At 38.6% G+C, this 13,426-nt stretch overlaps 2 protein-coding genes across 2 annotated transcripts in view; both read right to left on the bottom strand.

Annotated features, from left to right (window-relative positions):
• SLC2A13 (solute carrier family 2 member 13) overlaps window positions 1-13,426 on the bottom strand; it is a 292,776-nt gene that overhangs the window by 73,983 nt on the left and 205,367 nt on the right. The gene's annotated exons all lie outside the window — the stretch shown is intronic.
• The window catches only part of ABCD2 (ATP binding cassette subfamily D member 2), a 41,714-nt gene that overhangs the window by 18,024 nt on the left and 10,264 nt on the right, over window positions 1-13,426 (bottom strand). The window contains exons 5-6 of the mRNA XM_069849751.1: window positions 10,265-10,359; window positions 8,786-8,931 (exon numbers count right to left, since the gene is read on the bottom strand). Coding sequence (XP_069705852.1) covers window positions 8,786-8,931; window positions 10,265-10,359 — 241 coding nt within the window. The remainder of the gene's footprint in view (window positions 1-8,785; window positions 8,932-10,264; window positions 10,360-13,426) is intronic.

Here is a 13,426-nt window from a genome sequence, read left to right as displayed (position 1 = left end):
GACAGTGTATAATGTTGGTAAAATATTAGAGAAATCATATGGTGAGGAAAGGCAAGTGTTGCCAACAATTTGGTCTCTTTATTGTGGTGCTACTGGGGGCAGGTGCTACAAAACCTACTGGAGTAAATACTGGTCACTCATCTTTCCAAAGAGAGGACTTACACATTGGAACTATTAGGTGTAATGCTATTTAAAGGGATGGTAGATTAACACTGCAAACTGTAACCAGGCTGTATTAACTTCTACTCAGTGAATTCACTCATGTCTTGAAGAGCAAAAGTGCTTCACAATTTGAGGTAGCAAGTTAAGGAAGAGGGCATGCTTAAATGTCAAGAAATCTCTGATCCAAAATCAAAACAAGCCATACCCACTTTGTTTACAAATGCTTCCTGATGTATTCAAAGGTGGTTTTATCTTCCATGCAAAATAAACTGTGCTGGCAGAACTGACAATCTGTTCTGACATTCACGATATCATTTTAAAGAATTATATCAAGTAATCAATATGCACCTTAAAAGTCTATAAAGCCATCTGAATTGTCAGAGTTCTAACTAAAAGCAACCTGGAATAAGAAAGGTACCAAAAATATATCTTAATTAAGTGACTAGCGTCAGAAGTGAAGGGATGTATTAGGGCAATATAAGTGCCCAAGGAACAGCCTCCAGGTACAGTCTGAAGCTCACCTCACCCTCCTTGGCACAGGCTGTGACTAACGCTTCCCCCATGGGAGGTAAAGTCTGAAAACACGCGGCTTGCGATTCTGGAACCCAGCTCCATGCCCTCAACTAAGCAATCAGGACACGACTTGCCATTGCTGTGCAAGTGTGTTCACAGTTACTATTGCAGGTCTCTGAGAATAACAGTGAAAAGTTATGTGAGAAAAACTTTATCTTATAGAAAATTACTTGTAATGCAACTATAAAGTCTTGATTTACCCATCTTTTAAGTTTCTGTCTCTGACAAGATGCCTCTCTAATATAACCAAGTAGGATAAAGAAAGGGGAACACTACACCTGGATTCACCATTTCAGATAAACTGCAGCTTGGATTTTCAAAGGAGATGAAGAGGGTTTCAGAGTGCCATCTAGAGTGCATGCTTTGACATCTAAAGTAAATTGTATGCCAAATTCAGGCACCTCTATTCAAGAAGATGATGCTGGAGCCCAAGCTCCAGCCATGGAGTTACCTTCCCAGGAAACTTTGAACATCTTAAGGATTCTGTGCTTGCACTGAAGAATCTCCAGTCCAGAAAGCTAAGGGGAAAGCTCTTATCTACACACATGCCCAAAAGCTAATTCTTTAGAAAGTCCACTAGAGCATGGAACATGAAAGGAGTTTTAAGTCCAGCACAAAACACTACAGCTACTAGAAGTGCAAGATAAGGGGGTGTATAACAAGCTAACAGTTAGCAAATCTCTTCCAAGAACTTGGTCTGGGCTGAGTTCTTCTCAGCTTGCAGGGCATCAGACTCCTCTTCTTCTAGGTTAGCATCCAGGCTAAAGAGCTGTCAGAGGGAGGGCACCTTCTAATCTTCCCACTGAAGCAAGAAAACTGCTGCTAAGAGGCAGAAATCATGTCTGAAGAGACAGTTATTGGAAAGAGCCTAACTATATACTATAGTCAGAGTCCTAAACTGGAAGGAGTGAGACCTTAGTACCAATGCTTGTGCCACATATTATTTATGTTATTCCTTTTATCCCCACAATGCTATTTTATATAAAAATGCAGTAACTATCTTAATTCTTCAACAGCATTGTAAAAACATATCAAAGGCCGTTGCAATCTTTTGGTGCCTGCTTTCAGGAGAAGGACTGTTTAGATATAGAGGTTTAATATTTAGGCCTCAGTGTGGCACCTAAACTTCAGTTAAGAGGCAGTCCAGACTTATGTTTATATTTTGAGATTCCTATCGACTAACTCTAGGTGGCTCCCTTTACCTATCACAGAAAAGTTTTGGCTGGTTTTCCAAAAGCCCTGAATCTCTGCCTCTCTATCCAGGGAATACACCTATATTCAGAGCATTCCATCACCTTGCTGGTGTCAAGACCCTAATTTTTAGGTGCTGTAATATTTCAGAACACAGCAGAACTGTGGTTCTTGCCGTGCTTCTGATTTAGGTTGATAGTAAAAACTCTTCAACAGAGGCAAAGTTTTATTAACAGTGATGGACAAGAAATGCCGACCTCCACTAAGTAAAGCAATCTGGATTCCTAGTAGTTCTCTGAGGACAATAATAAAATGAATAGCAAAAAAACTAATGAAGTTACAACTAATGAAGTCACTACAAATATGAGAAAATAAAATGTAAAATGTTTTGAATTAATAAGTTCTTTTTAAGCAGTTATGTATTCACTACTCTCACACAGAAGGTGGTATCACCACAGAGAAAAAACAATAAATAGTATAATATTTAGCAAAACGTTAAAAAAGCAATAGTCTCAGTTTATTGCACTGTATCTAGTTCAAGAGATTTTAGGGCTAGCTAAAGTTTCAGCAAGCCTTCTAAAGATATAAATAATTGATGTCTCTCTTTAAAATACCCTACATTGAACCCTCCTCTCCAGTCAGAGAACTAGACGTGAACATCCTCTAAATATTTCAGTTAGGTCAGTTACCAGAGTGGAATGTAATCAGCTTATAGCTGTTGACACAGTTAACAGGCAATGAAATGTGCAGTACGAAAGACTGAATTCTCAATGCATATGATTAGAATATGATATCAATGGCTGGAAAAAAAAAATCCCACTAATCACTCTGTGGCTTTCTTTGTAAAGAAATTGTGTGCACCTCTACAAGAGAATAATCTGGGAGGAAATAATAACAAGAAAGGTAAAATAAGGCTATAGTTTAAAGTGCTATTCACACTCAGGTGTCATCTCATCTCATGATTTACTTACTCACCATTACCAAGATCACTTACAATATAAGTAGAACCAGCCAGATGGCATAGAAGTTTAAGGTGAACAATTCACAAGATTATCCAATTCAGTGTATTTGTATCTTGTGATGGACAGAGACAATAGAAGGAACACAAGAACACATGTATAATTAAAAATGAAACCCAGACATTTTCTACAAAGTACAACGGCTAATGCAATCTGAAATAATTACACCTTCTGCAATGAACTACATGAACTGGCCAGACGAAGGAAAAATAATCTCCTTTTCCTAAGCATCCAATTTTTGCAGGCCCAGTCTTTTCATACATCCAACAGTTCTGATAAAAGGATTATTTCGATGGATGATTGTGAAGATCAATGAATTGAAGAAAGAACAATGAGCTGGTTTGGACAAGATTCTAGCCTGCCAGTCCCACCAGGCATACCGCAGCCTAAGACAAGTTCCTGGTTTTTATCACAGTGACATAACACGCTATTTAATAAACACAGAATATTGACTTAACCTGTCTTGATTTCATTCATTTTGAAAAAGAATAAGAAGGTACAAAGTAGCAGCCAATTTGTTAAAGCAAACCTATACCAAAATAGTATTCATAACTGAAGTATATTACGTTACGTTTCATGGTAACACTATCTACCACAGACCTTTCTCTCATCCCTCAGATAAACGGTGAACTTTGGAAACAAACATATCTAAAAGGAGCACCATGAACTTGATAACAATACGTATGGCAGATAGATGTGGTCTGCAAGGGAGAAGATATCTGCACAGCATGACATGATCTGATGGCAAAGCACTGAAGGAACAAGTCAAATGTGGTGGTGGACTATCAGCAAAATGCTCAAGGGCAATGGCAGTTCTAGTGCAGTGTTGGCATGTGCAGTCAGAGTACAGTTTAATTCCAGCTGACGCAGCTAAAGAGATGATAAAGACAGTAGTTTGAACTGAGGATGTGCAAAATACAACATAGCGCACAGATACCTGAGCCAGTCTACATGGACTGAGGCAACAGAACTTGAATAAAGCAGACTTGCACAGCACTTCTCTCAGGCCACTTCTCTAAAAGACCACACACTAATAGCAGAGTAGTCTAATAGAGAAGAACCACATATAGATACTACATATGCACATACTTTCATATGTAACATAGAGGATCTGAAAGTGAACATAATTTAGCAAGATTAAATTCTTTACGTAATCATGAGTTTTCTTGGGAAACAACCACAGTTTTCATGACAGCAGCCACTACTAACTACCTCCATGCCTAAGATAACTTTGGAATCGTACTAGGTTTCATGTGCTTATAATGTAAAAATAACTTTTATTTTATCTATTTATTTTTTATATCACTTAGAACCAAAATATTCTTGCTTGCTTTCATCTACGTGATGAACATCCCTTGACCACTTGCGGCAAATAGCATCAGGCATCTGAACTAAGAAGAGGAAATACACCTTCATAGCTGATGCAATTTTGTTTAGTGGTCAAGGATTTTTAGAACACAGAAGGAAAAACAGCAGACGGGAAAAGACTTGTAAAGGAACTGCAGATAAAACATCAGAAATAGAGCAGATGTATGCAAACTCAAACTGCTTAGGAGGGCCAGATAAACCTTTAAAATCCCATACTGCCCTAGCATTAATAAGGCAGCAGCAAGATATACCTATATAAACATTAAATTATGAAGCACAAACAACATTTTATACTAGTGCTTCTTTGGTTGCCTCCCTCTTAGCATCTGACAAGCCTGGTGTGTTAGAGATCTACTTGAACAAGCAATAGAAAGGGAGAGAGAATGCAGAACTAGACTGTCACCAACTGCTGAGAAAGTGATCAGGGTTGTTGGTCTTCCACCAGAATGGCTCATACAATTACAGAGAAACTGTGCACGCTTCTGGAGAAACATGCCCCTCCCACAGAAACACCCAAATGACAGCAGAAGCAAGCTGGAGAGAAAAAAACCTGTAATAACGGGCCAGGAGAAAGCAACTGTGGATTAAGAACTACTCCAAGCTCTACAAGTATGGATCAGTGAATCAGTCCTCAAGAACGACAGAGAAAATATAGATGGAAATACATAGGTGTGCAATGCTGCTGGTGCTTATATCAAACGAGAGAAAGCTAACAAGACAAGAACCAATATGTGCAGAATCTGTATTCCCTTACAACTGAAAAAAATGAGATGTTTAGTTGAGGACCAAGAAGAGCTGCAGTAAGTTTTTGGAGGAATTGTTCCCTAGAGTTCACTAATTCCACAGAGACAGAGCTTACTCCTGTGACTAAGACCAAAATAGTAGGAACAGGGCACAGCCTGGAGGAATTAGGCTACTGTCAGATATACTGCTGATAAAGCAGTCAATCCTTTTGTAGTTTAAGTCCCTAAGTGCTACATATACACCTTCTAGTCATACCTTTAGCACTGGTACTCACAATACTCACTACATATTTTTGTTTATTATTTATTATTTAAAATTATGTTTCTGAATTCTGATTTTAATCATGATTCCTTACCGCCTAGGTCATGCGCAAGCATTTGTCTTTTCACTCATGGTGCCTTCTTCACCAGTTGATTAAAAAGAGGAATGTAAAGAGGTGGTTAACACAAACAAATTTTACTTCGCAAAAGAGGGACAGAGAAGTAGAAGGAGGGGTAAGAGCACACACTCTGCCAGTTACTGAGGCTCCAATGAGATGTGACACATTGTTGAGTTGTAACTAGGTCCTAGCACTGTTCAATCCTTGAAAACAAACTGCTTTTTTGGTACCAGGATGATGCTCAGCTGCTTAAAGCCTCCCTCTCTTCTGCCCACCCTTTCTCTTTTGCAGGCCTATCACAAACAGCAGCAGAGCTGCACTCCTAGGAATCCCTGGGCTTCTCTCTCCTTGTCCCCTAAAAGGGCATCAGCTTCTACCAGAACTGTGACTGATTATGGACAAATTCTGCATGGTCTGACCCTATAAAAAAAGGGAGAAGAAAAATCTCACAATGATTCACAGAGGTAAAACAAAAAACAAAACCAAAAAGCAGTATAATGATGCTAAGCAATCTAAAAAAGACAGGGACTTTTAAGGCTCTGCTTTTTAAGCCTACATACTGCTAAGTAAAGATATCTACAAAGTGTTTGCATTGCTGATGAAATTTGGAGTATACAATGAGGTAATTCACTTTTTAATAAATCATACTTGTGTGTAGCTTTTGAACTTGGCAAAGACACTATTTCCCACGCATTTCTGGAATACTATGCTGGAACATTACAAACAGATGAAAAAATCATCTTTTCAGTGAGCCTCTCCTTACTGAGGAGTATTTTGGTACTTAGCAGTCACTGTATTCTCCACCATTCACTGTGTGCAGATAAGGTTCCTACATTTGACTCTAAGAGGGCTGATGCAGAACTGAATTCAGCCCCAGGCATGCAGAATTAAGCTCTTACCAGGCCCAATGGGAACTGTGTCCACTCATGGAGAGATGTCTCCCATGTTCTTGGGCCAGAGACATGATATATATGCTTAAACACACTGATGACATTCTAGTTCACTGCTCTTTCAGACATTAACCAATTCAAGAGCCCTCTGCTACCCCAGTTTTCACCTACCCACCAAATGGAAGGCTGAGGTAGGTTGAATCCAGGTGATACTGCCCTACCACCTCCCCAGTCCTTTCAGTCCAGAACACAGATTTTTCCCTAAAGTTATGCTGAAATAGATAACCAAGCAGCAATTTTCACAGGGTTAATAAGCAAAATGGTTGCACCAGCAGGATTTTCCAAAACAGGCTGGTTTAATTTTGGGACTTCAGAACAATTTACAAACCACTAGAGAAATTCTAGGTGTGTTCTAGGACCAGACAAAAATCTCCATGTGAAGGTGTAATTAATTGAGGCCATACATAAATGAATTGTTAAAACACTCAGAAATGGAATTTAAAACCAAATTTCCTTCAGGTCATTGTTAGTGTGTCACATTCATCTAAGACTCTGTAAGACCAAAGAACAAATGCAATGGGCAAAAAAGCAACTCTGGATCCTCAAGGACACCCTAACAAACAAACCTGATTGCTGTACTATATCAATCCCTTCAGCCACTTTCACATACTAGACTCAGTCTCACAGTCCTGTTCCAAATACAGGACATTACTGAGTGACAGACTCACTTCTGAGTCTACAGAACCCATACTGATGCAGCTGAGCTGTCCCTCAAAGCAGACTTCAAAATCTTCAGCCACAAGCAACTTATATCCTTTTTCCAGAAAAACCCTCTGTCACTCACTGTTGCCCCATTTACCCAGACACTGTTCTGTCCCTTGGGAAGAGAATCTCTCTGTACCCCCTAAAAAACTCTCCAGGAGGGCAGAGCTCACACAGAGTCGAGCCATGGTAACATCACTTAGATGTCCTGGAGACATCACAGCATCATCCTGCCTCCTGGCAGACGCTCTTTATTAGGATGGACTGCATATGAGTAATGCCTTCAGGGCACACTGCAAAGAGATGCCAGTCCCTGCATGGCTTTGGCCAAAGAGGGCTGCAAAGACACTGGCTGAATCTCAGTTTCTGACTAAAACTTTTGAAATGCTCCAAAGAAGAGGCCTGCTGGACAAATTCCCCTAGCATGGCAAAGTCAGGGGAAACAGCTAACAAAGAACTCAGTTTGTGGAAGTGAAACCCAGAGATGTGATTCAATCCCCTCCGCCAGCACTTGGCAAATCTGCCTGAATGCAGTGCGAGCCTCTTTGCTCTCACAGAATGAAAGGGACATAAGTAGAGGGGAAGGACTGCGAGCAAGCCAGCCTCAGATGCTGATCCGAGAAGGGGGTAGATCATACAGAGGACAGAAGTGGCTGAAACTCAAGATTTTCTGCAAGAAAAAGATTAAGAATAGCTTTTGTTCTTCCTAAGAATAAAACTGATTTTAAGAGTGTCCCACATGGTGGGAACTCTGAAATAATGTTCTGAAAAACATTTAATGGAATATTCTGCTCAAATCCTGAACAAAACCCTCTAGTGGCTCAGAAGAAACGGCAATGGTTAGCAATGAATTATATACACATATTTGAAAAAATTACAGATAAATCTTCTGTGTTACCTTCACCTGCAGCAAGGAAAATCTACTCATCAGTTAATTTTCTTTCATTCAGCTTATAGCGTGTACTCTTTAAACAAGACTACAAACTGTACCATGAATATCGCTTTTGCCCATGGGAAGAAACGAACTACAGAAAGTAATCAAAGATTCTCAGTGTTTGATTTTGCTTTTGGAAAACAAGCTAGTTAGAAGCCTCCAAGGAGATATTCTGGAATCAATGGTATTGAATTATGTTCTGAGAGCCCAACAGCAAGTCAGAATACAAACAAAGCACAAAAAGTCCATGCTTGCCTTGGTGCAATGAGCACATATTATAAAAAAGGCAATTTACAGATAATATTTTATTAGATTCTGTTTTTCTAGTGTAAAAGTTGAAGTTTTGAAAATTATTTTGAACTATTCCACACTTAGGAATCAAAACACTCACTTGTTTTGATCTTCGGTTTTAAAGTGAAATCAGAGTTAAAGATCTATTAGGTCTAGTTCAAATATCTTTCAGATTCCAGCCTGTTCCCGTAATCCAAATCACTCAGGACTTTAGCCACCAGGGGAACACAAGCAACATCACGAGTGTATGTGAGCCCTTTTCAATGAATGAAGATTTGCATCACCAACAAGAAGGGATCATTTTTTCCAGCACTCTCCACACAGCTGAGGTTGTGCTTACCAGCTTTTCACTTGGCTGTGCACACCACAGATTGAAAATGAGAGAGATGAAAAAGAGAGAAGCGAAAATGAGAAGCAGGGCTAAAATTCATGTAACCAAAACAAAAGGTATCACCCTGAACAAAACACATACCTCTGTGGTATATAAAACATGTGCTGTGGAGGGGGTTTGTAGAGAACTCCTTCATACACAGGCCACAAACCACTTAAAATTCTGAAAAGCGAGCTCTTTCCACAGCCGTTGGGTCCAGTGATTAAAAGATTCATCCCCTCCTGGACCTACAGCAGCAAGGAAAATGCAAAGAAGTTACCATGTGGTATACATGGCACAAGACAGTGAGATCCCTGGAGGGAGTTACAAAGGTTGATAATTTGATATAAATGCTATTTCAATAATTACCTGCACATATTTATGCAATTATTCTGGAAACAGTGGCACTAGATATAATATGTGGACTGAAATAATGCAAATAATTTCTAAAATGTCTGAGACTTTCTATAAACTACACCGATTGTATCACAGTGTCAATACACCAGTCAGAATCATTATTCTAATGCAGATTAGGTCCAAAGGTGTTAATAGCATACAAAGCAGTGCTATGCCCATCAATAATATTAATTTAAGCTATGGGAGCCTGATCAAATCATTTGGAAAATTTACTTTCCCACTTAATTCCCAGTGTTATTTTGGCTGGTTTTATTCATTTGAATATCATCCTGTGTATATGAGTGTGTACTTCTGCAAAATCGTAATGCCATTGTCTATGCCTTACATAAATATCTTCACTATGTTTTATTTTCTGATGGTTTTGTCTCTTGAGCCAAATTGATAAATGTAACTCCCTCCTTGACCATAAAGCTGTGATTTTACAAATATGAAATTCCTGCATGAAACCACTGCAAGTTTTGCCATAGTTAGGACCCGGTCCTCCTGGTTGCTAATTCCTGTATCAGGAGAGGTGACAAGAGGAACACTCTGCTTCAGCTATATTAAAGCACCTGCTGGAATGATTCATGTTAGCATTCTGATAACTTCAGCTATTCTTTAAAACAATAACATCTGCACTGGAACATAAGATGAGGAAATATATGGGAGTAACTCAGTAAATGGTTTAGTGTTTGGTAGGAACGGTTGGACTCGGTGATCCGGTGGGTCTCTTCCAACCTGGTTATTCTGTGAAATGTCATCCACAATAACTGTGAGCAGGTACCACATAGTACCTGGAATAGCTTTTTAAAAACAATACAAGATTTTACTAAGTAAAGATTCCACAGCTGGACTCGTGAACTATGCTGTTAACTGTTAGTACTGTTCTTTGCGCTGATCAAGCAAAACTACATACTCAATTTTTTCACTATTGCTGTGAACTCAGACTTTTAAAGGAACCTATACAAGTAAAGCATCCCAATTTCATTGAAATTAAGTAAAGATGGATGCAGACTCCCATATAAACTACATATATCTGCCTCTATTCAGCTACTATGCCTACCTTTCTGGATTTCCCTTTTTATCCATATGCTCCTCCAAGTACTTAACATAAGGTACATGAATTCTGTGCTGTTTATGTTAATGGGATGGCAACAATCAGAAGATTCTTGCATATCATCTTACTTTGAAGTTTAGTCTGGAAACCACCACGTCACCATTCGGAGTAATAATAGGAACATTTTCACAAATAATTCCATGATCAACATCAATAACTTTCCCTAGAAGGAAAAAAAAATACTATAATCAGAGTTTGTGAAACTGTCCATTAAGCAAGGATAAGCAACAGTGTCAGTGCATAGCTGAGAAGTAAAAATTAGCAAGTTTCAAACAACTCTTCTATATGCACCAGGTTTCCCTAGTGGAAAATCTGGATAATAAATCTCAGCTAGTCAGAAAGACACTGTCAGCAGCTGCCAAGAATGTGCAACGAATACTAATTTTGATCACAAATATAATGCACTATAAAGACATTTATTCACATCCTACTTGTATTTGCTGTATTTTAGTTTGAATAGATGGTCAATATTAAGCAGTAAAAAAGTTCAAGGACAGCCTGAGCCACAGGCCAACCAGTTTACCTTCTCCTGAGGATTTAATTAGAAAGTGGAATCTACTTTTACTACCAGCTCTGAAGCCTGGAGCCCAGTACAGTCTCTCTTCCAGCAACAAGAGCAAAGGATAAAACATTTGATGGCTTGTTTCCATCTCTTTTTGAAGACACAGACACTGCAAACATGTCTTGTAAGTATTTGCAAAACCCATAAAACATTTCACTCCAGAAGCTACACTTACTATTTGGATTTCTGGCAAATTTAAATATAAATACAATGGGACATTTGGATACTCCGTAACACAGGGACTTTGAAACAAATTCTCATGGAAACAGTAATAAAAATGAAACCAACACTAACTCCTCAGTTGCCTGTTAATGAGCATCTCTAACAGAACCCAAACAGCTGGGCTCCTATAGAAGTATCAGAAATTACCTTTAAAGGCAAGACATAAAGGAAAGATATTTCTCTTTGTATTAGAAGGCTGCGTATTTTATAACTTAGGCTAGTCTGAACAAAGAAAAGTAGAACTAAGGAATAAGTTGAGTTTACTATAAAAGGACCTGGTAGTGTTTCCTTCAGATAATGGAAAATGTAAAACTAACCCTAAGAGGCTCTTTGTTCAATTGCTACTGACTGTGCCAAACTATAAACACCCCAGCAAAAATTTCAGTGCTGTGTATCAGCATTCTTCCTTTTCCTAAAATAAGTTTTATTTCAAACAGTTGTGTGGTGTCCAAGATGAGATTATGGAAAATAAAAAAAAAAAAGTTTTGCTGTTAAAAAAAACCCAACTGATTGCAGCCTTATCACACTAAGACTCCCCTGCCTTCAGACTCCTATGAAGGCACCTGATACGCAGCTGGGAGATCAACCAGACCACACCAGCACATGTTTTTTTATGGATTCACAAAAGTTATAGTGAATTTGGCCAAAACATACTTTTGTCAAAAAGGGTCATACAAAGTCACACCAACCACACAAATACTTGTGAAGGACTCATCTGACTATACCTCCACAGAAAGTTATCCTCCACAATTTCAAGCAAATTCTGCAAAATTCATTGAAGCACTTAACACAATGGAGAAAACTCTAGTTAAAATAAATGTATGATAAAAAATAGTAAGTTAAATAAGTGTTAAGTAAACTTAATTCTCATTCCCTAACTTTGCAGTGTTTGATTGCAACTTCAGCATACTTCTAAAGCATATTCATATGTAATCAGAAATACAATTTGACAGTATTTGTACAAGATGTATAAAATCCTATTTTGACTTTGAAATTCTGAATTATTAGATTCACTATGTATATGGTAATTTTATTATGCATTAAAAATATTCTAAGAATTTTCATATTTTCACAGTGCTCTTATTGACAACAGTAAATGCATGGCACAAAACAGACATCTCTCAGTTACATACACTTATACTGGATGATTCAAAAGGAAATAAGTAGTATGTGTTCAAAGAGCCTTTCTGGAAGCTGAATATTAAGATTTTTCTTTTCTAACAATGCAGACCCATACACATATGCGAATGTGTGTACTTTTCTCCACATACAAATCCACTCTGAAGGGATTTCGGAAGTACCAAGACCAAAAAAAAAAAGGAGGAAAATCAGCATTACAATGGGACTTGTCATAAAAAGTGTGGAGCTTGTGGCCTAGATTCATCTGGCCTACATGCTACTTAAGTCCTTGTGCACAATGTTCGGTATTGGCTGGCTGCCTCTGAGAGCCTACAACCACTCAGGAGTGAATGCTAGTCACTGGGACTTAGGAGGAATTCAGGCTGCATGAAATGTGCTACTGTAGTGGAATCAAATCTTGGGAAAGGGCTACAGCAAAAAAAGGAGTAGGGTATAAGTGTACTAGACCTAAGAGGAACACAAACAGCACGCTTTCAATATCTGAATTATGTTTGGGTTTGTTTTTAAAGCACAGTTTTCTAAAAAGAGCCCCAGAATTGCTTTGTTACTCCAGGAACTACAACCCTTTTCTCTTGTACATTACAGAATACAACAGTTATAAAATGCCATTTCTTCTGTCAGCCAAATATTATCAAGTTCTACAAGATTAAGATATCAGCTCTTTCCACAGCTATCCACCTTGCTGCATCAGAGTATTTGTTATGAATAACCTTGTCAGAGGACCTTTGAGAAATCTCTGCTGAAGTGCAGCACAGTTGAAATTGCTGAAAGAAGTTATTTCATCAACTGCACTGTAGTGCCTTCAACCCTACAGAGGTTTAAGTTTCCAGAGGCAAAAGGGAGGGAATAAGGCTTTTCAACACCACAGAGGAGAGAAGTAGAAGGGGTCTGCTGGGGCAATTGGGAAAAGCCCATTGCAAAAGCTGCCAATAAGTACCTCAGAGAGAAGCTGAATGCAAAAGGAAGAGAAGTGGCACATAAGGGAGGACAGTAAGAAATGAATGTAAACAGAAAATGCTCTGGGAGGGTGAAGACAGAAGGACAGTGGCACCAGAAAGATACAGGAGTGGGAAAGGAGGGAGAAAGAATATATTAATCAGATTATTTGGGAGGTAAGGGGAAGGGTAAAGTTGTCAGCCCGTTTTCAGCTAAACACTCCCACTAAATTACAAATGAGCACAGACAGATTTTTAGTCGCTGAAAAAATAGTAGTATTTTTGTTAAAAACTACTGAAACAATCTGTTTTTCCCTCCTACCTCAAACAAAATACTGCAGTGTTTGAAGATGAAAATGTTACAGTCTCCG

This window comes from Phaenicophaeus curvirostris, chromosome 1 (assembly GCF_032191515.1).
Source record: "Phaenicophaeus curvirostris isolate KB17595 chromosome 1, BPBGC_Pcur_1.0, whole genome shotgun sequence".
Taxonomy (NCBI): Eukaryota; Metazoa; Chordata; class Aves; order Cuculiformes; family Cuculidae; genus Phaenicophaeus; species Phaenicophaeus curvirostris.
This window is presented reverse-complemented; position numbering and strand designations above follow the sequence as displayed.